Genomic DNA, 27,243 nt, shown 5'->3' with positions numbered 1-27,243 from the left:
AGTCATCAGCTGTTACAGAACGATGATGTGATAACAGACATAACTCTTTGCATTAGAGTGTCAGTCAATGTTGCAGAATACTGCCACCACATGAGTGAATAATGTGAGAACTTCGTGCAGAATAATGCCGCTCGCCCCCTTAGGGTAAGGTGCTCCCACAAGCAAGTAAAGTAATTCAGTCTCTCTAAATGTGTCCATACAGGCTGACTATGCCTTATTGTTCGAAACAATAAGGTTAACAATCATGTTGAGCTCATTTCAACATTCACCTAGAGAGTTGGTGGAATGATAAGAGGGACTGCTTACTGAGCAGTATAACATGGGTTCAAATTGCACAAGTTTGATTTTAATTTTTTCACAGGAATAGTTAAAAGTATTTACTAAAACTGAAGATTAGCTTTCTGCAATAATAGCAGTATAATATACCAATATAGTTAAAATATAATATATATGCTGTTATAGATAATCAAAACACATACCATTTTATATTGTGATTCATGAAGGCCTCTCACCGTCAACTACTTACGCACAGGCATGTTTCCATGAATATAATTCAAATTTCTTTAATGGCAACTAGTATGAAAAAGAAATGTGCATGCACCGAAGTGTGTTTTATTCAATACACATGGTGCAGAAAATGTGTCTGTTTTGAATGATTTTATGACATCTACCACATGTCTTTCAGGACAAAGTTCAGGAACAGAAAGGAACGGTAAGACTTGTAATGTCAAAACCTGTCATTTTTTTGCCACTCATAGTTAACATCGCTTAAAATCCATTGCCAAATTTCAGCTGTGAATTCACACTGGAGGTTACCTTAAATAAATCGTAAAGAATGTGTATTTCCTAGCTTAGCACTTGAAAGTGAGAGATGAATAGCCCTGGATTCATTAGTTATTGTTTCGGCAAGTGTAGAATATATAATCGGAGAAGTTTGCACATTGACAAAGTAGCTTGCTTCAAGGCTTTGTTCTGATCATAGTTTGAGCTCCAAAAAATATTGTGTACATTCAATCTCACCTGCATAAGTGAATTTAAATTAACACACACATATGGGCAGAAACAACTTGAACACTATATACCAGACTACGAATACATTGAAAGTGAAGAAACTGAAATTAGTTATCCTCATGAAGCAGTGGTGTATTGGAGAATGGATGCAGTAAGAAATGCCTATATCAGCATTGTCAAAAGAAATATCGATTTGACCGTCCTGTGAGTGAGTTGTATAGGCAGAAAAACAAAATTGCAAAACAATGTAACTGTCAACTGGAAATAACACAAACATTAAATATTTGTCTCTCTGTCTGCACTTACATATCTATACAAAAGAATGTCCATGCTCAGTCTGGATGACTCATTGTTAACTGCCTTATGAATTTTTCTTTGAGAACTGACCAGAAACTTTGGACCACATTTAAAGTAGCAATGTTCTTCACACAAGATCTTATAGCGTACTAAATGAAGTTTGGGAAAATGGAAGAGAAAATGTTTATATTTTTATGTGTCATGTTTTCTTCTGATCTGTGGGTACAAAATACCTTCTGTTTCTAGCTTGTTAGTCGCATCATACAAATTCTGACTTATTATCAGCTGCATTTTGGGCTCATACTGTGAAAGAGAATTATGCTTCATATTCCACCTTCTACAACAAATGAAATTCTAATTTCTGTCACTAGACTAATTTCTCCATCAGAGGAAGGAATTTTATCAAACATTTGTAGACGAAATTGTTATGGGCAGACGACCAAAGTTTTCAGTATACTGCTGTGGTAATATTCTTAAATTTCAATCAGTAGTATGTTATCCATTTTCTTCTCCTCAATTTCAAAATCTGATTAAACATCCATGATATTACTCAGAATCTACTGACATTAGACTAGACCTGGTACGCCTTGTGGTTTCCATACTGCGGAACTCTGTAACATCAATCGGAACTAAGCTGGACCCTGGAATACTTTTACAGATCAGTCTGACACTATGACTGAGATGTATGGGGAGGGTGAGTGTTTGTTGGGCAGGGGAGGGAGGGGAGTAGCAGCAGTGGCAGAATAACGCTAAAACCAAAAGCTCACACTTCACCTTCTTGACGTTTCATATTCAACTATTAAATAATACAAAAAACTAACTCCAAGACAACATCTATAGGTACTTTAATGCTGTTTATGCATAACATTTTATGTGCTTTCAATTCTTAACTTGCGACATTTAATGTTTTATATGTTTTTACACTGTAGCATTTACGAGTTCACGTGATGAAACAGTGATGTTCCTGCGACATCCCAAGTACTGTGCTTTGATTGTGATTTTTGTATGAATAAATACATAATGAACAGTGAATCAGATCAGGCAGCAACTCAGAAAACAGAAAACAATCATGCACGCGCGCGCACGCCCCCCCCCCCCCCCCCCACACGCACACACACAGGGAGACATACGCATCAGCACTGCAGTGAGTCCTAGCACACCTAGATTTACTTCTGGAGGAGGTGGAGCAGATACTACTACACACACAAAATATTAGATCAGTTTATTAAGACCTGAACAGTCTGAAATAGTTAACTTGGAAACAATCTATGTCCACAGATTTTTTACTATCTCTCAACTCTGCAACCTATCACTCGATACAATACAAAATTATAGTCTCCTCCTAGTGTACAACTGACTATAAACTTTGAGACACAGTTCTGGCTTCTAACATAACTCTTGCTGCTACATCTGCCTAAGATGATACTGTTGTATGCAATGATTGCAGAGGATGAGTTGGATTGCACTATGACTTAAGTAATCTTCTGACAGTGGTGGCATATGGAACTTTTTGAGGGTATGTCCATGCCGACATCTCTCATTCGTTGCTGCATATGGCAGCAGCTGTCATTACTTGTGGTTCTGTTGTAAGGTACCAACTTTGATAAGGAACCGTATTCTTCAGATGTTACAGTGTATATTTATATTAAATTGATAAGGAAGTCCCAGAATCTTTCGGAACACATGAAGGTGAATAAAAAAATCTGAAGGAAGCAGGACAAGAACACATGAACTTTGGCATCATAAGTCTGTGTCTTTATCCTCTAAAATACCTTAATCCTCCGGACTTGTGATTCTTATTTTATATGATCTCTTAAAGGCATTAAGCCACATTAACTGACATTTAATTATAAGAAATTATACCAAGAATGATGGGCTTTTGATTCATCTTCAACACACTATTAGACTGAAATGGCATATTTTCATAAAACCAAGTTCTAATGCAAAACCAATGAAATATGGAAGTTCTTTCACCATGAATATGAAGTTTCCCACCATTTTCCTACATCAAATCATAGCAATAATGACAATTTTTGCTGGTGCTTTGGAGCAACATATAGTCATAGGATGTAAGTTATAATGTAAAACCCACCAAATATGGGCTTCATAAGATTAGGACAAAATTTAATATGGCACCTCCCAAGTTCTGCTTGAGACATAGACTTGACAAAGGTGTGAAACAGGACAGCAAGGCAGAAGCGACTGAGCTTTTGGGAAGCCTGTAAGAGCTGTACTCTGTAGAAGCCATACTCCTAAATCTTTGCTACGTATAGCTAACTGGCAGTTCAAGGTGCAGCCTTAAGACTGGCCATTACCTTTTTGAGAAACATCACTCAAGATCAACAGCTCCAAAAATGTTGACTGCCACCACACAAAATTTGTGCGCGAAGTATCCTAAATGTGTCGTGATGATTTAAATTCTGTAATCCATTACTGACAAATGTATTTTAACGTACATATTTTGAGCCGACTATCTCAGAGCCTTTAATTAGGAGTCAGGTATGGGCCAGACTCACCCTTAACTAAGTCCGGCCGTGACACACAGGGCTGACAAATGTAATTCTTAATTGACTTCTTGTAGCCTTGTATCAATATTTCCAACTGTTGCAATAGTTGCAAGAAATTAAATTAATTTTGACTTCTTGGGACTCGCATTCGGGAGGACCACGGTTCAATCCTGCATCTGTCCATCCTGATTTCCCTAAATCGCTTCAGGCAAATGTCGGGATGGTTCCTTTAAAAGGGCAATGGCCGACTTCCTTCCCCTTCCTTCCCTAATCCAATGAGACCAAAGACCTCGCAGTTTGGTCTCCTCACCCAAATCAACAACAACAACTTGTTGGGAATTCTGCATTTACATGCATAGTCTCCTTACCAATTTGGAAACAATATTTTCTATAAAATATAAACTGTATTTCTCTATGAATATTTAGTTATCTTTTGATTGCTTTCAATTAATGATTCAGTACTGAACTCACAAAGCAATGAAAGAAGAGAGATGGGAATGCTGTAACACATAATAGACCAATTGCAGTTGCAAGTGAGGGAACTGTGAAAAACATATTATACTTCTTAACTTTTTAAGTAACTCCAACTCTCTCTTGGAAAGTAAGGTATTTTTGCAAAGGTGACTAAAAGTGAACTTAAAAAAAAAATCAAAACAAGTTTCAAAATGACAAGTCTGGCTGTCTCCTTGTGAGACAGTTTGCTGACAACACTGTTGGGTACTGCTAAAACTCATCACTGAGTGACAGTTGTTGGATTCAGGATGACATACTGAATTTCTACTTCGGGAAATGAATGGCAGCTTGCCTCCAATCTGGCTAGATGTAAATTACACTGCCTGGCAAAGAAACTGATGCGCCCAGAAGACAAAGTTGACAGCTTGTTTGTTCCAGAATGAGATTTTCACTCTGCAGCGGAGTGTGCGCTGATATGAAACTTCCTGGCAGATTAAAACTGTGTGCCCGACCGATACTTGAACTCAGGACCTTTGCCTTTCGCGGGTAAGTGCTCTACCATCTGAGCTACCGAAGCACAACTCACGCCCGGTACTCACAGCTTTACTTCTTGAAACATCCCCCAGGCTGTGGCTAAGCCATGTCTCTGCAGTATCCTTTCTTTCAGGAGTGCTAGTTCTGCAAAGTTCGCAGGAGAGCTGCTGTAAAGTTTGGAAGGTAGGAGACGAGATACTGGCAGAAGTAAAGCTGTGAGTACCGGGCATGAATCGTGCTTCGGTAGCTCAGATGGTAGAGCACTTGCCCGCGAAAGGCAAAGGTCCCGAGTTCGAGTCTCGGTCGGGCACACAGTTTTAATCTGCCAGGAAGTTTCAGCTTGTTGGTTGTCATGCCCACATAGAATGCAGCACAGTGGTTGCAGCTTAGCTTGTAGACCACATGACTGGTTCCACAGGTAGCCTTGCCTTTGATGGGATAGGTGATGTTAGTGACCGGACTGAGTAGGTGGTGGTGGGAGGAAGCATGGGACAGGTCTTGCATCTAGGTCTATTACAGGGGTATGAGCCATGAGGTACGGGATTGGGAGCAGGGGTTGTGTAAGGTTCAAATGGCTCTGAGCACTATGGGACTAAACATCTGAGGTCATCAGCCCCCTTGAACGTAGAACTAGTTAAACCTAACTAACCTAAGGACATCGCACACATCCATGCCCGAGGCAGGCCTCGAACCTGCGACGGTTGTGTAAGGATGGACGAGTATATTGTGATATTGTGTAGGTTCGGTGGACGGTGGAATACCACTGTGGGAGGGGTGAGAAGGGTAGTGAGCAGGACTTTTTCCAGTGTTTGATTTGTCGTACCCACTATCGATGAGTACGTTAATGATTACTGTTGCACTTCTCTGTGACAGGTGTAACAGCCACCTTTAGTGCATTAGTACTGTTCATGTTTAGTGTTGTTGCAAGGTTTGTTTGGGTAAACAAGAGACGTCAACAGTGTCAGGTGCTGAGTAATCCCTATGAAGGAGTGGAGGTGCCACACACTAATGTGAGACAGTTTTATTAGCACTTGGCACAGGGTTAAAAAAAGGTTTCATTGTGGGTCCCCATTTGTTTGACTGGTGAAATCATGTTGTTGTTGTTGTTGTTGTCTTTAGTCCAGAGACTGGTTTGATGCAGCTCTGTGCAAGCCTCTTCATCTCCGAATAGCTACTGCAACCTACATCCTTCAGAATCTGCTTAGTGAATTTATCTCTTGGTCTCCCTTTACAATTTTTACCCTCCACGCTTCCTTCCAATACTGAATTGGTGATCCCTTGATGCCTCAGAACATGTCCTATCAACCAATCCCTTTTTCTAGTCAGGTTTTATCACAAATTTCTCTTCTCCTCAATTCTATTCAGTACCTCTCCATTAGTTACATGATCTACCCATCTAGTCTTCAGCATTCTTCTTCTGTAGCACCACATTTCAAAAGCTCCTATTCTCTTCTTGTCTACACTGTTTATCATCCATGTTTCACTTCCATACATGGCTACAACCCATCAAATACTTTCTGAAAAGACTTCCTGACACTTAAATCATACAACATCCAAATTTCTGCAGCATTTTGATGTGACAGTGACCTGATGCTGCACTGCATGGGAACGCAAGGGCAGGGATACCGATTGGGCGAGGTTCTGTTGGCCAACATTCGGCCACTAAAAGTTGGAACTGCTGTATGGGCACCAAACACATTGTAACACCTTCACATCTGCAACTGCCATCCAAGAGCATGTAATGGACTCCTTGCAGCATTCTGTGTCATCCCGCACGTTTGGTTGGAGACTAGCAGCTGCCGGACTAGGGAATTATCGTTCCACCTGTAGTCTGCCGTTAACATCACAACACAAATGGCTGCATTTGGAGTTGTGCCAGGACCGGGAAGAATGGGCTGTACATGAATGGCAACGCACAGTGTTCGGCAATAACTCACAGTTCTGAACAACTCCGGATGACCGTCTTCAATGTTGGAGAGATCCCATTCTTGCAATGTTTTGGAGAGGCGCAGCAATGATTCTCTGGCCATCATCATGTAGGGAGCTGTCAAGTATGACTTCAGGTCACGGCTCGTAGCACCTAAGACACTTCTGATGCCACAAGGTACATCAAGGGCATCCTGTGTACCTATGCGTTTACTTTCATGTGGCAGTATCGTGCTGACATTTTTCAACAGGACAATGTTCGCTCACACACAGCATGTGTCTCTATCAACCGTATGTGTGATGTTGAGTTACTCATGTGGACAGCAAGATCCCTAAATCTGTTCCCAATAGAACGTATGGAACCAGTTCAGATGACAACTTCATCCCAGTGCCAGTACATCAAGAAGCAGTTACAGCCACTGAGGGGCCAGTTTGCTTCATGAGAGGATATAATGGCTTTACAACACTCTTCCTACCCAAATCAGCCCATGTATCCAGGCCAGAGAGGGTGCAACATCACACTGGTAAGTGGCCTCCTACCACCACGTTCTTTACAAATTTGACTCAGTTTTGTATTCAGTGAGATAACATCAATATGTAGTTTCATTTGGTTTCCTCCTCTCCGTCTGAGTGATTCACTGTTTTGGTCAGGTAGTGTAATATGAATGAGTGAGGGAAACTGAATTATTTCAACAGTATTAATGATACACCATTTGACTCTGCCACTTCAATTAAATACCAAGGTGTAAGATTGCTAAATGAGATTAAATGGGACAACCACATAAGATCAGTTGTAGGAGAGGCAAATGGATGACTACAGTTTATTAGCAAATTTATGGGATAGTTTATTGCAACTCTAAAGGAAATCGTGTACAGAATGCATGGGCAACCACTGCATGACTGTTTGGAATTCTTACCAGGTGAAACTAAAAGAATACATCAATGCAATTCAGAGTGGTGTTTGTAGATTTCCTATGGACTGGTTTGATCGATATAAAGGTGTCGTAGCAATGCTTGGTTAGCGTAGTCAGGAATGCTTGGAGGGAACGGAACTACTATCTTTTGCAAAACACTATTATAAACTTTGGGAACTTAAATGGGAATCCATGGAAGAAAGATGATATTCTTTTTGATGAACATTACTGAGAAAATTTTGAGAACTGGAATTTAAAGCTGACTACAGAATGATTCTACTGCTACCTACGTATAATTTGCGTAAGGGCCATGAAGATAAGGTATGGGAAACTAGGGCTCATACAAAGGGTTTTAGACAGTCATTTTACCCTAGATTTATTTGCAAGTGGAACAGGAAAGAGAATGGCTAGTAGAGGTACAGGGTACCATCCACCACACACTGTACGGTGGCTTGTGGACTATGTATGTAGATATAGATGTAAATGTAGACTGATGGAATTTGGGCACCTAGAATTTGCAACAGTTTGCAGAAAGATTGTACTGTCTCCAACATTCAGGTCAGGTAAGGACAAAATAAGGGAAATTATGGCCCAAGCAACCACTTCTTCTTTAGTCCATCTGAGACTGGAACACGAAAGGGAATGACTGGCAATGGCCCGAAGTACCTCTACTGTGCACTGTATTATGGCTTGGAGGAGGATATATGCAGATTTAGACCTAGGACAGAGAGTTTATGATTTGGAGTGGGGGGGGGGGGGGGGGGGGATGGAATAAATAGGAAATAAGAAAGAAAATGCAGTAACCACAGTATATATAGGAGAGAAAAGTGGTTTGAAAAAAACAATTGCAGAACTGATGGCTTGAAACAGAATAACTACTGCAGATTAAATTGAGCAAACCGCCCCCTTCCACCCCCACCACTTATGGAAGACTTTATCAACAAATCAGAACAACATAAGTAAAAAAAATTACACGAACAGGAAAATTTTTTCTCCGAATTTACAAACATGAAGTGACAGAATGAAATAATGTTGTAATCCATGGCTGTAGTCTTATTTTATGTTCCTTATATGGGTGTAGAATGCATAGAACGTAGGTCTAGTTGCTGTGCTTGAATGGGTGTTCACAAAAATTAGGCAGGCAAGTTGCAGGAGAAACAGTGAGATAAAATAACTGAGAAATCTTCATAAAGTTAGCAAATCTGACAATTTTCAAATCTTTACATCCATAAGCCAACGTTTGATAAGTACTGGTTGTTACTTCACTTTGGAACATACATTACTGATCCACGATTTAAACCTTTATCTGAAATATGAAACGATTAAGTTACTGTTATATCAGCAGCATGCAAAGAAAACAATGATTACAGTACTAACCTCCATCTCAAGGGCCTCGGCCAATCCCCTGATGGCGAACTTGGTGCTGCAGTAAGCACTGAAACCATAGAGGCCTAAGAGGCTAGCTTGGGATCCTACAAGCACAATATGGCTGCCCTCCCTGTTGTTCTTCATCTGAGGCAGCACTGCATGTGTCATCTGAAGGGTGCCCAGCAGGTTTATGTTCACCATTTTCTGCAGACAAAATCACAGGAACTTCTTACAATGCATGTCTTTGCCTTCAGCTATTGTTCCTTGTCAATGTACACTGATGTATGTGAAAATTACACACCCAGAAATAATGGAGTGAATAATATTAAGAACAACAACAATAATAATAATAACCTATACGACTATATAAAGACAAGTTGTTATTTAATATTGTTAATGTACATCTTGAAAAGTCTTAGACCAATTTGCTTCAAATTTTTACACAATGCTCTAACAAACATTCACACGATGGTATATATATGATATGGTTATAATAGACGGAAACATTCCACGTAGGAAATATATATGTAAAAACAACGATTATGTGACTTACCAAATGAAAGTGCTGGCAGGTCGACAGACACACAAACAAACACAAACAAACATACACACAAAATTCAAGCTTTCGCAACAAACTGTTGCCTCATCAGGAAAGAGGGAAGGAGAGGGAAAGACGAAAGGATGTGGGTTTTAAGGGAGAGGGTAAGGAGTCATTCCAATCCCGGGAGCGGAAAGACTTACCTTTAGGGGGAAAAAAGGACGGGTATACACTCGCACACACACACACACACACACACACACACACACACACACACACACACATCCATCCACACATATACAGACACAAGCAGACATATTTAAAGACAAAGAGTTTGGGCAGAGATGTCAGTCGAGGCAGAAGTGCAGAGGCAAAGATGTTGTTGAATGACAGGTGAGGTATGAGTGGCGGCAACTTGAAATTAGCGGAGATTGAGGTCTGGTGGATAACGGGAAGAGAGGATATATTGAAGAGCAAGTTCCCATCTCCAGAGTTCGGATAGGTTGGTGTTAGTGGGAAGTATCCAGATAACCCGGACGGTGTAACACTGTGCCAAGATGTGCTGGCCGTGCACCAAGGCATGTTTAGCCACAGGGTGATCCTCATTACCAACAAACACTGTCTGCCTGTGTCCATTCATGCGAACCCGGAAGGTGTACACGATCAAAGGCTGAGCCACGTGTGAAAGCACCCACGTGATTTACCAACTGACCTGCCTACACTGACGCATTCTATGTGGGAATGACCAGCAACAAACTGTCCATTTGCATGAATGGACACAGGCAGACAGTGTTTGTTGGTAATGAGGATCACCCTGTGGCTAAACATGCCTTGGTGCACGGCCAGCACATCTTGGCACAGTGTTACACCGTCCGGGTTATCTGGATACTGCCCACTAACACCAGCCTATCCGAACTCCGGAGATGGGAACTTGCTCTTCAATATATCCTCTCTTCCCGTTATCCACCAGGCCTCAATCTCCGCTAATTTCAAGCTGCCGCCACTCATACCTCACCTGTCATTCAACAACATCTTTGCCTCTGCACTTCTGCCTCGACTGACATCTCTGCCCAAACTCTTTGTCTTTAAATATGTCTGCTTGTGTCTGTATATGTGTGGATGGAAATGTGTGTGTGTACGAGTGTATACCCGTCCTTTTTTCCCCCTAAGGTAAGTCTTTCCGCTCCCGGGATTGGAATGACTCCTTACCCTCTCCCTTAAAACCCACATCCTTTCGTCTTTCCCTCTCCTTCCCTCTTTCCTGATGAGGCAACAGTTTGTTGCGAAAGCTTGAATTTTGTGTGTATGTTTGTGTTTGTTTGTGTGTCTGTCGACCTGCCAGCACTTTCATTTGGTAAGTCACATCATCTTTGTGTGTGTGTGTGTATATATATATATATAAAGGGGCAACAGTATTTGCAAACATCTCAAAAAGGTCTTGACTGATTTACTTAAAATCTTTACATGATACTCTACTAAACTCAGAAAACACACACACACACACACACACACACACACACACACACACACAGAAAAAACCATGTAAAGGCAAGTTGTTGTTTATAATTTTTTCCAATAATGTTGACGAGTTCTAGACCGAATTACTTCGACAAGTTCTAGACCGATTTACTTCATACATTTACACGACACACTCTAATAAACATTTAGATGGACAAAGACCATTCTTTTTTTAAACATATATAGTACATAAAGGGGGAAGTTGTACGCAAAAATCTCGAAACCTTTTCACCTGATTTACTTCACATTATTCTAATAAAAATCACATGGACGTAGACTACATACTTCTTAAATATATACTGTATAAATATATAAATGGGTATTTTGTTGGCGGACATCTTGATAAGTTCTCGACTAATTTACATCAGTGTTTTACATGATGCTCTTATACACAGGTATGCTATTGTGTACTGATATGTGTCATGTAACAAGCATCTGTGTGCAATATGTATATGGACACAGCCTTCCAGACAAGGTGCTCTGTGTTTTTAAGTATCTTTGTGATGACAAATATTTATAATGTGCTGAATTTTATCCAGTTGACACATTGTGCATGAAGTTCAGAGTGAAAGAACATGTTTAACCAAAAAAAGTTTATGCCTTGAAGATAACAATTAAGACTGTTGAAACTGGTTGTCTTGAATAAAAAATATTTTTATGATCTTGGCCTTTGAATGGTTTTTAACAATGTACATAGATCACCTTTCAGTACTCTCATGATGAGAAAATTCACTATAACACACATTTACAAAGTATGAAAAGACAGTTTATGATTTACCGTAAAGAAGACATGTTAAGTTTGCAGATAGGCACAATTAAAAGACACCCACACAGAGCTTTTGGCCACATCCTTCATCAGCAAAAATAAAACACACACCATTCATACACACAAGCAAGCAAACCTCATGCACACATAACTGCCAACTCCAGCAGTTCAGGGTGGAATGCAACTATAATGTGCTACAATAAGCAGCAATCTATCTTTTCCTACATTGTTGATATTCCTATCCAGAGTATCCATTGCCTAATAAACATTTACACAGACAGACATTATACACAAATCAGAGGATGCTGAGGGAATTAGATACGGAAATGAGACACTTAAAGCAGTAGATGAGTTTTGCTAGTTGGGCAGTAAAACAGCTGCTGATGGCCCAAGTAAAGAGGATATGAAATGTACACTGCCAATGGCAAGAAAAGCTTTTCTGAAGAAGAGAAATTTGTTAACATCAAATACAGATTTAAGTGTTAGGAAAATCTTTTCTGTAAGTATTTGTATGGAGTGTAGACATGTATCGAAGTGAAACATGGACAATAAACAGTTTAGACAAGAAGTGAACAGAAACTTTTAAAATGTGGTGCCACAGAAAAATGCTGAAGTTTAGATGGGTAGATCACATAACTAATGAGGAAGTACTGAACAGGATTGGGGAGAAAGAAATTTGTGGCACAACCGGACTAGAAGAAGGAATTTGTTGTAACTTGGACACACAACACAATCAAGAATGTTAGTACAACTTTTATTAGACTCTAGCATGCATGCTGGTCACCACAGCACACACTGAACACAATAACATAAGGCAAGTGTATGCAAGCAGTAAAAACTTGATAACTGAGTGTGACTGTAGTGCGGCAGGGTTTAAACATGCACTCACCAGTGGAGGGCTCTAACGGAATTTCACACAGTATTGCTCTTTCAAGGTGCACTCTTGTGGATGACAACACACTGTTAATGCATGCGGCTTTCAAGTGTGCCCACATTACTTCATTTCTCTTCCCTTGGGGAACAGCTCAGATTCGCGAGATGTCCACGACGTCTTCTTCCGCAAGGCTCTGATTAAGATGTGCTGATACTGGGGCCTATGGTTGGAAGTACTTGGAGCATGGGCAGTGTTGCAGTCCGCCTTCTCGTGTCAACTCATATGATAGGATTGGTGACGTTGGTACGAACTCCATGTCCACATCAGGTCCAGAGCCTGGTGGTGGTGGTGCCCCGGCAGCTGGCGGTTGGGACGGCTCCGATGTGGGCGGTAGCTGAGTTGGTACTGACAGGGCTATTGGAGAAGCTGAATCAGGCATGTCCGCCAGTGATGGGGGACTCTCGTAAGGGTCCCAGCCACATCAGGTGACCTGTTGAGAAATGCAGACTGGAATGGCGATGTTGGCATCCCAGCCAGGGTTATCCAGTCATCCATGTGCAGGTGCAAACGGTCATAATGACATGCACGGAGGCCCTCCCCCATATAGACGTCATAGAGGCAGTGGCCACGGCATTGAGAGATGATGGCAGGAATCCATTTTGGGTGACGGTCAAACCTGCATGCACATATAGCCACACTGGACCAGAAAGGGACAATGGCTGCACGGATGATGTCCCTGACTGGGCCACAGGGGATGTAAGAGCATCCAGGATTGACACCCCTGGAGCAGTTCAGCAGGGCTGTTGTCGCCGAACTGTGTGAACCGACAGGGAGACAGACACTGATCCAAGGCAACATTAGACAGGGTCCGAGCACATACATTTTCATTTACATTTTAAATGTTCTAACCAACCTTTCAGCCTCACTGTTGGACTGTGGGTGGAAGTGCAGGGGAAAAAATGTGGTGAATCCTGCAGGAGTTCAGGCATTGCAGATGGAGGCAAACTCCTGCGACACAAACTGAGGGCTGTTATCAGAGACCAATATAGCCGAAAGTCCTTTGATGGAAAAATTTTCAACAACACTGCCCGGGTGGCAGATACAGAAGTTGATGGCCAATGAATATCTTATGGGAACCAAGAGAATGCATCAACGACTATCAGGCATGCTACAATGTGCGTCAAGAACATGCTGTAACCGAGCAATTGATGTCATCGTCCAAATCATGCCAAAATGCATGACAGTGGGGTAGCGCCTTGGTGCTGACAACCCCCCCCCCCCCCTCCCAATGATCAGCGCACAGCAATTGCAGGCGCTCTGAATGGAGAGCTGAGGGAACTAATACACGAGGAGCTGAACAGTCTGTATCGAAGAGTAGAACACCATCAATGACAAACAACAATGCTGAAACATGTAGTAGTTATGGAGGGGGTCGGATGCCCACAATGGAGGTGCCTCAGGCAAGCCACATTGTATCATTTCCTCCCAAAACCTGGGTCTGGACCAGCTGGAAGACAGGAGAGTGCATCTGCATTTGCATGTTTAGCCGTGGGGGGGAAGTGAATCTTGTAGTTGTACTGAGAGAGGAGCAGCGCCCAACATCGAAGGTGATGCGCTGCTTTGTTTGGCAATGACAATGAGGGGTTAAACAGTGAAACAACTGGCTTCTCATTCGTGATGAGATAGAATTTTATATCATAGAGGAAAATACGAAATTCTTCATGGCATAGACAATGGCGAGGGCTTCTTTCTCTCTTCGTGAATATCTAGTCTGAGTCAAATTAAGTGTCTTTGACGCATATGCAGTAGGCTGCTCAGAGCCATCAGAATATTTATGAGCTAACACCACCCCCAGCCCATGCTGGGAAGCATCTGTTGCTAACACTAACTTTGGCCCGATTGGTATGTTACAAGACAAGATACAGATTGTAACAAAGACTTTAGTTTGGAAAGGGCCATTTCACACACCTGCGACCAGTGGAAAGATGTCCCCTTATACAGCAAGACATGTAACAGTTGTGCAACCGATGCTGCCCTTGACATAAACTGATGATAATAAGCAATCTTACCTAAAAAACCTAGAGTTCCTTGACCGACGAGGATGCGTAAGAGCCAACAGTGGCAGAGATATTCTGATGAAGGTGTTTGATACTAGCACTAAGAGACCTCGAACCCACCATAAACAATAGAAAGCTGAAAGAAGCAGCACTTAACCAAATTGCATTTTAACCCGGTGGCCTGTAACACTGAAAAGAGGTACGTAAGGTGTTGAGATGTTCAGCAGTGGTGGAGCCGGAGACCACAATATCATCAAATAGTCGGCATAGCCTGACACAGGCCTCGTGAGTTGTTCGAGAAACCACTGAAAAATCTCTGGGGCACTGGCCACTCCAAATGGTAACTGCAACAACTGATACGAGCCAAAAGGCATGTTAACGACCAAGAGCCATCAAGAGTCAGCATCAACGGGAAGCTGAAAATATGCATCAGAGGTCGATCTTGGAAAAATACTGACCACCAGTGAGCTTAGCAAAAAGTTAATCAGGGTGTGGCAAGGGATGTGTGTCAATGATAGACTCAGCATTGACATGAACTTTGAAATCACTGAAAAAGGTGTAACATCCCGACAGCTTCTTGACAATGACTGTGGGGGTAGCCCATTCATTGGATGTGATTGGTTGGATGACTCTGGAGGCTGTGAGGCGGTCAAGCTCTGCCTTCACTTGGTCATGGAGTGGCATTGGCACCAAGCGAGCCATAAGGAAATGGGGTCTGGCAAAACATTTCATGGTGACATGGGCTTTGAAATTATTGGCACAATTCAAACCCGCAGAAAACGAGGCAGAAAATTCAGAGCTAAAGGGTCGAGTTGTGTATAAGGCACTTGATCAGAGATGAGATTAACTTCACTGGAAATAGTGTTTATTACTTGAACTGCTGCCACCATATCATACCCCTGTGAACCGTCCGACAAACGGCAGAGGGAAGCAGTTTAAACTTCTGCAACCTCACACCATGATTCAATCTGAGTACCCACAGTCCTTGAAGGCTCAAACAATTGTGCAATAGTCAGAACATTGGAGAGGGAGGTGTTTTGCACACTGAAGAGCACACTCATGAACCTCACGATCGGGGACCAACCAAATGATTGCGTCACAAACCATCTGGTCAGCATATGTCTCCTTAAATACATCAGTGACAAAGTGGCAATGGCAGCTTAATCCGTGAAGCTCAGGTGCCCAAGGCTTATAGGAATATTCCTGTTTCCTGCAATGCCGATACAACTCAACCCTAGCAGCAACCATGTGTGTCCGTTTACAGCAGTATTTTGAAAGAAGGTTGCACATGTTATCAAAAGAGAGTAAAGACAGATCCTGTTGGGGATCAGTTGGCAAAGGAGTTGATACAAGTGAGGCAATAACCAAGACAAAAAGAAAGCATGGCATAAGGTAACATCAGTCATTCCAAATGCAGGGAAGTGCTGCCGCAACTGTTTTTTGTTTAGTTCCCATTCTTTGAAAGACTCATAAGACAGAAACAGTGGGGGATAAATGACCAGGACAGTGACAGGCAAAACAGGAGGTGCAAGGGGTGATGTGGCAAGTGATGTAGACTGAGACAGACCCAAACTGGCCAATACAGAGGCAAGCATTTGCAATACGTGGGTGTGACTGTGTTGCCCTGTGGCAAATGCCTGCTGCTGCTAAGATGCTGCAACACTGCATTAAGAACCCCTTGCCAATCAACCAGACAGAGTGAAAACTCATCAGTAGCACCATCAGACACTGTACACACAATGGAGGACCAACCAGAGACTGGAAACCATGCGGAGAACAATGCCACACTCCTCTTCACTTGTGTTGTAACTTGGACACGCAACACAACCAAGAACGTTAGTACAACTTTTATCAGACTGTGGCATATATGACAATCATCGTAACATACACTGAACAAAATAAAATAAAGCAACTGTATGCAGGCAGTAATAACATGATAACTGAGCATTACCATAGTATGGCAGGGTTTAAACAGGCACTTGCCCATGGCGGGCTCTATCAGAAGTTCAGAGTATTGCTCTTTTGCAGCACACTCTTACGGATGAGAAAATACTGATAATGCGTGAGACTTTCAAGTGAGCATGCACTATTTCAGGAATGGTTAATAGAAACATTCGAAGACATCAAGGGATCAGTAGTTCTAATTGGAGGAAAGGGAGGGGGGGGGGGGGGGGGTAGGGGAATTAGGTGGGTAAAAGCTGTAGAGGGAGACCAGGATATGAATACAGTAATTAGATTCAGAAAGATGTAAGATGCAGTAGTTATTTGGAGATGAAGAGGCTTGCAGAAGATAGAATAGCACAGAGAGCTGCAGCAAACCAGTCTCTGGACTAAAGATCCCAACAAAAAAAATCGACTGCGAAAAAAAGTGGCATGCTGTGCTAAGAAAATGTGTTGTTTCATTTTCTTTCTCGCAGTTAGTTTTAAGTGCAATAACTGGGCATTTAAACAATTACACAAACTGTTTCTTTCATATATATTCTCTCTCTTTACATAGAATTTTACACAAAAATTGTATACCCAACAATATGTTGTTCAGGATTCTTCCTTGCAGTCAGCTTTAACAGAAAACAGGTAAGTTGTAGTTATGGCTAACTTCGTAATCCTACCCCTTCACAGATTAGAACTATGTGAAATACTATCATTGACGCCACTACCCTCACAGATCCAAAAGCTGCAGAGATGCTTCTCATACCCTGTACACCAATGATCACCACCGGTTTATCCCATTATTTTAAACAAATGCAATTCCGAGCCAAGGTCAGAGAGAGAGAGAGAGAGAGAGAGAGAGAGGGGGGGGAAAGGGGATTGAAAGAGAGGAGGGAGGAAATGGACAGAGATGTGGCAGGAGGACATGAACAAAATGGCAGGGGGGGGCGGGGCAGGAGATGGAAAAAGAAAGGGGGAAGAGTGGGGAGAGGGATGGAAGGGGGAGGGGGAGTGATGGGGGAGTGATAGGGCAGGGGGAGGGGGAGGGGGAGGGGGAGGGAGGGAGAGAGGGGGGGGAGGGAGAGAGGGAGAGAGAGAGAGAGAGAGAGAGAGAGAGAGAGAGAGAGAGAGAGAGAGAGAGCATGTTGGGAGGAAGAGATGGAAAGGGAGAGGAGGAGCAGATATGTACTCAGAGAGTGGGAAGAAAGAGGAGATGAAGAAAGAGAGGGAGGATGAGGAATGGTTCAAATGGCTCGGAGCACTATGGGACTCAACTGCTGAGGTCATTAGTCCCCTAGAACTTAGAACTAGTTAAACCTAACTAACCTAAGGACATCACAAACATCCATGCCCGAGGCAGGATTCGAACCTGCGACCGTAGCGGTCTTGCGGTTCCAGACTGCAGCGCCTTTAACCGCACGGCCACTTCGGCCGGCGAGGATGAGGAGATGGACAGAGAGAGGGAGGACAAGGCAATTAGGATGTATATCCAATTCCCACACATACTTAGCAATTACGAAGCATTGCCTGGTTCACTAGTAGTAATAATAGTAATAATAATAATAATAATAATACCAACACAAAATCACACATTTGCTATACATGGATGACCTAAAACTACTGGCAGCAACAATTAACAATTCAACCAATTACTAAAGATAACAGAAGTATTCAGCAATGATATAAATATGGCACTTCCTGGCAGATTAAAACTGTGTGCCGGACCGAGACTCGAACTCGGGACCTTTGCCTTTCGCGGGCAAGTGCTCTACCAACTGAGCTACCCAAGCACGACTCACGCCCCGTCCTCACAGCTTCACTTCTGCCAGTATCTCGTCTCCTACCTTCCCAGCTTTACAGAAGCTCTCCTGCGAACCTTGCAGAGATTTTCACTCTGCAGCGGAGTGTGCGCTGATATGAAACTTCCTGGCAGATTAAAACTGTGTGCCGGACCAAAACTCGAACTCCGCTGCAGAGTGAAAATCTCATTCTGGAAACATCCCCCAGGCTGTGGCTAAGCCATGTCTCCGCAATATCCTTTGTTTCAGGAGTGCTAGTTCTGCAAGGTTCGCAGGAGAGCTTCTGTAATTTTTGGAAGGTAGGAGACGAGATACTGGCAGAAATGAAGCTGTGAGGACGGGGCGTGAGTCGTACTTGGGTAGCTCAGTTGGTAGAGCACTTGCCCGCGAAAGGCAAAGGTCCCGAGTTCGAGTCTCGGTCCGGCACACAGTTTTAATCTGCCAGGAAGTTTCGTATCAGCGCACATTCCGCTGCAGGGTGAAAATCTCATTCTATATAAATATGGCTTTTGGAACAGACAAATGTAAGAAAAATAGCATAGTCAAGGGAAAACACACTAAACAAGAAGATTACATATTGGATAACCACAGCAACTGCATAGAAGCGATGCAAAAAACAGATGCCTATAAATATCTAGGACACAGACAAAAAATAGGAATAGATAATACAAATATTAAAGAAGAACTAAAAGAAAAATATAGACAAAGACTAACAAAAATATTGAAAACAGAATTGACAGCAAGAAACAAGACAAAAGCTATAAATACTTATGCTATACCAATATTGACCTACTCATTTGGAATAGTGAAATGGAGTAACACAGGACTAGAAGCACTCAATACACTTACACGATCACAATGCACAAATATAGAATATATCACATACATTCAGCAACAGAAAGATTCTCATTAAGCAGAAAGGAAGGAGGAGGAAGGGGATTTATCGACATAAAAAAACCTACATTATGGACAGGTAGACAATTTAAGATAATTCTTTATAGTACGAGCAGAAACTAGCAAAATACACAAAGCAATCACTCATATAAATACATCGGCTACACCACTGCAATTTCATAACCACTTCTACAACCCTTTAGATCACATAACATCAACAGATACAAAGAAAGTAAATTGGAAAAAGAAAACAGTACATGGCAAGCACCCATATCATCTAACACAGCCACACATGGATCAAGACGCATCCAACACATGGCTAAGAAAAGGCAATATATACAGTGAGACGGAAGGATTCATGATTGCAATACAGGATCAAACAGTAAACACCAGATATTACAGCAAGCACATTATTAAAGATCCCAATACCACAACAGATAAATGCAGACTTTGCAAACAACAAATAGAAACAGTAGATCACATCACAAGCAGATGTGCAATACTAGCAAATACAGAATACACCAGAAGACATGACAATGTAGCAAAAATAATACATCAAAAACTTGCCATACAACATAAACTAATAAAACAACATGTTCCCACATACAAGTATGCACCACAAAATGTACTGGAGAATGATGAATACAAATTATACTGGAACAGAACCATTACAACAGATAAAACAACACCACATAACAAACCTGACATCATACTCACCAATAAAAAGAAGAAATTAACACAACTAATCGAAATATCCATACCCAATACAACAAATATACCGAAGAAAACAGGAGAAAAAAATTAAAAAATACATCCAACTGGCTGAGGAAGTCAAGGACATGTGGCATCAGGATAAAGTTGACATTATACCAATTATACTATCAACTACAGGAGTCATACCACACAATATCCACCACTACATCAACGCAATACAGCTACATCCAAACGTATACATACTACAGAAATCTGTAATTATTGATACATGTTCAATTACCCGAAAGTTCCTAAATGCAATGTAACATATACCGTACAGTTAAAAGGAAGTCACGCTTGATCAAGATCCGCGTCACTTTCCATTTTTGATCAGACGTGGCGTCTGAGAGGGGAGAGAAATAATAATAATAATAATAATAATAATAATAATAAAAATAATAATAATAACAACCATCTTCTACAGATAAAGACCAGATTACAACCCAATAGAAAAAAGCCAAAACTAAACAAAGTGCTGAGACCAGACCCCGAATACATAAAACTCAACAAGGAAAACATCTTACAGGAAATTAGTCAGACAAACACCACAAACTGGACAGAACTTGTGGACGTCCTCAAATCCACGATGATATTGGGTCAACCCCCGAGAAGGAGAAAACACAGGTGGTGGAATATAGTATGTGACCAAGCAATAGAAGAAAGGACCAATGCCTGGAAAAACTTCAATAGTCACAAAACATCAGAAAAATGGCAACAACTTCTAGTAATCCGAAAACAAACATTGAAAACTATTCGGAGGGAAAAAAGAAATTATGACAAACGGCCACTAGATGAGATAGAACAAGACTTTAAGAAGAACAACACCAGGAATTTTTATAAGACGTTTAAAGAACATATTGCAGGATACCAGCCACCCAATCTTTGCTTCAAGAAACCGGATGGTTCACTAGAAACTAACACAAAGAATAACTGCCAAATCCTCGCAGACTATTTCAACAAACTTCTCAACTGCGAAAGACCTACAGAGGATATCCACTACGAGACGTCTACACCAAATCCTGACGCTAAACCGCCAACCATCAACGAAATAGTAGAAATTATCAAGACACTGAAAAACAATAGAGCCCCAGGAGAAAATGGAATTATTGCAGAACTATGGAAACTAAATGATGAAAGATTAACAGGAAAAATTCACACAATCATATTAAACATTTAGGAAACAGAACAGATCCCTTCTGAATGGAAATGCGCACTCATCCATCCACTCCACAAAAAAGGGGACAAAACTGAACCAAATAATTACAGGAGTATCTCACTCGTACCGGTCACATATAAAATCCTATCAAAAGTTCTCATGAATAGGTTAGAAGAACAAGCTGACCCACAAATACGAGAATACCAGGCTGGTTTTCGCAAGGGACGATCATGCATAGAGCAGATCTGGAATCTGAAAATGATTCTCCAGATGAGAAACACCCGAAACACAGTGGTTACTTTTGTAGATTTTAAAAAGGCCTATGACTCTATAAACAGAGTAGCGCTCTGCAAGACGCTGGGAGAATTCAGCATTGACAGAAAGACAAGAGCAATCATTCGGGAAACATTAACTGACACAGTCTCCAAGGTTAAATTTATGGGGGATATCTCGGAACCATTTGAAATCCAAACTGGAGTGCGACAGGGTGACGGACTTTCACCATTACTCTTTAATATCATTCTTGAAAAAATTATCAGGACATGGGAAAAAGAAGTCAAAGGAATCCAAATTGGCATTAGAAAAGATAATAGATTCAATTTGAAGTGTTTAGCTTTTGCGGATGACCTTGCAATCCTCACAAATAATAGAAAAGAAGCCACTAACGCCATAGAGAAGTTACACGAAATTGCACAAAGAACTGGCCTGCAAATCTCATATGAGAAAACCCAGTACATAGAAAGAGTGCCACAAGACAAATTGCCTATTGTGACAACCCATGGGAAAATCATACAAAGACGACATTTTAAGTACCTGGGAGAAATCATCCAGCCATCAGGAATCAACCTAAAGGCCAATGAGGAAAGAATAAAAAAACTACAGAAAGCATATAAACTCACGTGGAACTATTATAACAAAAAGTCCATATCCATTAACGCAAAATTGAGGCACTACAACACTGTCGTACTTCCGGAGGCACTGTATGCATCTGAAACAACACAAATAGGTGGGCAAACTAAAATCAAAGAAATAGAGAAACAAGAAACGAAAATTCTCAGGAAAATTTTTGGCCCGATACAAGAGCAAGGAATCTGGATGAAGAGACCAACATCAGAATTATACAAAGACACAGACAAGATTACGGATACAATAAGGAAAAGAAGAATGCAGTTCTACAGACATATCCACAGGATGAATGAAAACAGAATTTCAAAGTGAATTCTTGAAGTCACCAACTCAGGCAGGGGAAAAACAAAATGGATAAAAGAAGTTGAAGTTGACCTCAGACAAGCACACATAACAGTAAACGATGCAGAAAATAGAACTGAATTCAGGATCATCATCAAAAAACATAAATTTGACACCACAACACAGAACAGACCAGGATGCAAATGGACAGCGGAGCGAAAGAAACAACACAGTGAACACATGAAGAAAATTTGGGCTCAGAAAAAACAAACAATCATCATAAAGGAATTCAAGTTCAAACGCTCTCTTAAATGGGAATAATCGAAAATAAATAAATAATAATAATAATAATAATACATAGGTTGGGTAGTATGAAAATGAATCCATAAGTGGTTAAAATTAAGAGACAGATGATATCCATATGAACCCACCTGCTTCCTCTTTTGCATGTCCAAAAACTTCAGTGATACAACAAGCTCAATCAATGGAAAACACTAGTCTCAACAGAAAACATTGGTTTGTTTACCATTAAATTTTGTACTCACTTTTGATAGAGAGATCCCAAAATTGCCCATCTCCATTGTACCGTAGTAGCAGACAGTTCGGCACAGCCTGTCACCCAAGATCAAGGAAGTCAAGCAAGGAAGATGTGGTGAACAAAAGCTAAAATGCTCAGTGATCTATGGCTGTTTATTGTGGTTATCAACTGCATTAGAAAATAATGGAAAGTAAACCATGTAGGCACATTATTAGTATGGGGAGCGCACAAGAAAGGGTGCACCGATTTGGCTCAAACTGTGTGAGTAGAAGCAGGTAGACACTCCTTTCAACTCCCTAGAATATCTTGCCTGAGTGGGCCATAGGAAAAGAGAAAACACACTCTAAAAGTTTTCGAGTACAGTGTCATGGATTTTTGAACTACAAGGGCAGTGCACTGCTCCTGTAATTTTTTTTCTTTTCGATTTTGTTTTATTCCTTGCAATGTTACACTATTATTTATGAAATTTAAACATATTTATCAATTCAATATATACAAGCAAAATTAATTTATTCTGTAAAAAAGTTTATGTTCGACGGGCTTACAGCTCAGAATTGGTATGCCAATCAGGCAAAATCACTGTGAGCAATGAAGCAATCATCTGACTGACACACCATGTTGAAGATACCTGTTTGGTAAAACACCATACCCCGCTGCATAAAGAAGTCTGTAACTGCCTCTTGCTGCATGAAGAAGACCGTAACTGCCTGCTGCACATCCTCGTCCAACAAGAATCGTCAACCCTTCAAGAACTTTTTTAAGGGATTGAAGATACGATAATCGCTTGGGGAGAGATCAGGATTATACAGCGAGTGTAGAAGTGTCTCCCATTTGAGTGTGTGTAACTTCTGCATTGTGACATTTGCAATATGTGCCTTATCATGAAGCAGCACCACTGTTTGGCAAATCATTCCACTGAGGAGGTTTTCAACAGACATGCTGTCACACATTCTTAATTCTCTGATGGAAGCCCATCAGTATTTGTCATTTGCTACCCAAGAAAAGAATAACTGCACATTGGTCCAGTTCGGATGCATTTGGCAATTATATCACCATAGTTCACATCTACCACAAGCATGTCAGAAAGACAAGAATGCTGCCCTAATCCCTTACCATGTTGGTGCTTACATACCCACATTGGAGTTGTGCTACATTGCATGTATGCTACAGCAAGGCCCTTGAACAGAAACTTTTTGATCGCCCCATGATTATCTAAATTTAGTTAATTAATTCATTTAAACAGGAATTGTTTTAAATAATATATTTCTGACAGTTTGTGATTTCAACTGCCCTTCAGTAGCAACATTCTGTTGCCATACCCGCACTCTCTTCTTTTTCTTTGTTCTCCTTTGTGCATGCATTCGGAGCAAATTCCCTATAATTGGACGTTACTGTACCTGTTTTCCAACAGTTCATAACAGTCTCTACAGTTGTGAACAATGTCTCATATCTGTGGTGATTTTCTGTGCAAACCTATTATTTTATTGAAAATGGAAACCCATCAAGAATTTTCTACCATGACATGATTGGTGAAAATATCAAAACTATAACTTTTGATAAAGATTTTCTTGAAAAAAATAAAATAAAATAAAATAAAATAAAATAAAAAAAAAAATAATTCACCAGTGGTCTTCATTGCACTTTTTCAATTCATAAAGAAAAGGTATGATCACTAACTCCCCTGCGCCTCTGGGTCCTCTAGCAAAAGCTATGGGTCAGCAGCTCTAGAGCATCTTATTGAAATTCTGAATGATAATTTCATAGTAAATGATGAAGATTTGATACTATACACCAAACCTGACAAAATATTTATGAAGAGGTATGTGGATTCTCCCTCTTTCTCTCTCTCTTCTTCACATACACTTTTACTACATACAGTCCCATTTTATTTGCAACAGATTTCTTCTTCAAGTACAGACATGAACAACAATGATTATGATTGTAACAGTTATTAATCTTATTCTTTGGTGTTCTTGTCTGATAAGAAGAAAGTCATCAATTTTCGTGATGGTCATCCACATCAGAAGTTTGCATTATTAAAACAACAATTCCTATCTCAGGGGAGGGGGGGGGGGGGGGTAGCTTCGGGTGGGAGGGGGGGATTTATCTTCAAATTTGGAGGAAAGAAGTAGAACAACTTGGCACTAGAAATGACGAAACTGCATTCATGAATTCAAAAACATGGGAACAATTTCAGGATGCACAAGGCCGTTACAAACAAGTAACAATGAGAACATTATGACAATGGGCATTACCGCTCCAAGGAATTAAAAAATGAAGGAAAAATGATGGTAACAGGAGGAATCACACCCAAGCTGGCAAACTGACAGTCACTGTATTACTTTAGCATTGTTGCTCAAGAATCCCTCACACTGTACTCAAAAATCTTTAGAAAGTGATTTTTCTTTTCCTATGGCCCACCCAGACGAGATATTCTATGAACTTCAAGCATCTACCAGCTTCTACTAACACAATTAGAGCCAAATCAGTGACCTGTGTCCCGCGCCCTCCCCTTGTAAGACAGCCTGGCACAGTATCATTTTCAGGATATTTTCATGTAACAGTGTGGTATTTTATTTTCTACGTCCCCACTTGCTCCATCTGAATGCTGTCTGTGTGGCTGTTACAATGACAATGTTACTCCGTGGACTTACATATAACTCATGTGGAGGGCAGTACCACAGGAACAGACTGAGGTTCTCTTCTATCCCATGACACAACGTTTAAATGCTCTGTTTCCACCATGTGAAGCCTTCACACTATATCAGGTTCTCAGAGTCACAGATTTTGGTACAGTTCTGTACTCCTAATCATCTGTCTATTGTGATGTACCAAATTTAGTGACATTTCTTTTTGGTTGGCTGGTTGGTTGGTTTAAAAGAAGGGGGGAGGGAACCAAACTACGAGGTCATTGGTCCCTTGTTCCTGATAAAACAATGCCACAAGTGTTACAATAAAACAGACGAGACATATAACACAAAATGGAAAGAAAGGAAAAACAACAAGAATGAAGGAAAGGCAAGGAACACTAAAAGGAACAAAAGAGGACTAGAAAACAGAGAGACGCTAGAAACAGAAGAGAATAAAACAAGAAAGCAGATTACAGTGGCTGGCCAACCACGAGATTAGAAAGGAAAAGTCAGCCACTCTGCAAGACATTAAAACCTCCACCGTATTTACACAAATCTAAGCCACACTTTTTTTCTGGTTTTTTAAATCCAAAAACCGCCTGCGGCTTATGATCAAGTGCAAAGTAAGTGGAAGTTCTGAAAAATGTTGGTAGATGCTGCCACAACTAACTTCTGCCGTCAAATATATGTAGCACTACACAGGCATGCTTTGCAGGCACAAAGATAAATACTACTCTTCGCCAGAATATGGGCAGTATGACATTTCCTGAAATGTAGCGAGATAAATACTGGCGCCAAAACCTCTGCATCAGTAAATAAATTTAAAAAAAAAAGGTAGAAGAATGTAAACATTATGCCATGTATTCTTTCGTGTTTGCTGCTATCTCATTTAAATCCTGTCTGCCTAATAAACTATGAAACTAGAGTGAGACAACAGCAAACACAGAAGAATATACATATCATGTCATGTTTATATTTGTATTATTCTTATGCTGAATAGAGATACAGTCAGAAATGAAACATGGCAACTGACTAGATTTTTAAATCTAAGATGACTAATTTCTGTGCAGAATGTAATGTACTAAAGAGGCGCCTGCAAAGATTTTCAAACGGAGAAAAATTTTCGCTGAACTCTCGTTCAGAACATCATCCATCATATGCAGTATATTATTTGCTTCTTGTTCATCATTATCAAAGAAAGCAGCAGTGTAAGTAACAACAAATAGCAGTCACTTGCCATTGTTTCGCTTATGAGACAATTCCTCTCCTTTTTTTTAATTGTAAGCCGCGGTAGTGCACACAAAAGCAAGTCATGCCGTGAGCAGTGACAGGTCGTAAATACTCATTATCAGAATGCGACAAACAATGCATGACACAGTACAATAACACATTTTCAGCTTAGAGTGACGTAAACACCTATAACAAAGAGAACGGCGCTTATCAGATCTAGCAAAATAAGCAATCTATTCAAACCAGACAAAGCACGTGAAAAAGGAAGGGTACCCATATAAATACGGACGGAGCGCCTGACACATAGCAATGGCTACTTGGTAAAGCTTAATTGTTAAGCTTACGACTCAAACCAAACTACTA

The 27,243-nt window shown here is 40.8% G+C and overlaps 1 protein-coding gene across 1 annotated transcript in view; it reads right to left on the bottom strand.

Annotated features, from left to right (window-relative positions):
• LOC124622124 (3-ketodihydrosphingosine reductase) overlaps positions 1-27,243 on the bottom strand; it is a 72,648-nt gene that overhangs the window by 23,484 nt on the left and 21,921 nt on the right. Inside the window, exon 5 of the mRNA XM_047147737.1 lies at positions 9,020-9,214. Within this exon, the coding sequence (XP_047003693.1) occupies positions 9,020-9,214 (195 nt within the window). The remainder of the gene's footprint in view (positions 1-9,019; positions 9,215-27,243) is intronic.

This window comes from Schistocerca americana, chromosome 7, assembly GCF_021461395.2.
Source record: "Schistocerca americana isolate TAMUIC-IGC-003095 chromosome 7, iqSchAmer2.1, whole genome shotgun sequence".
Taxonomy (NCBI): Eukaryota; Metazoa; Arthropoda; class Insecta; order Orthoptera; family Acrididae; genus Schistocerca; species Schistocerca americana.
This window is presented reverse-complemented; position numbering and strand designations above follow the sequence as displayed.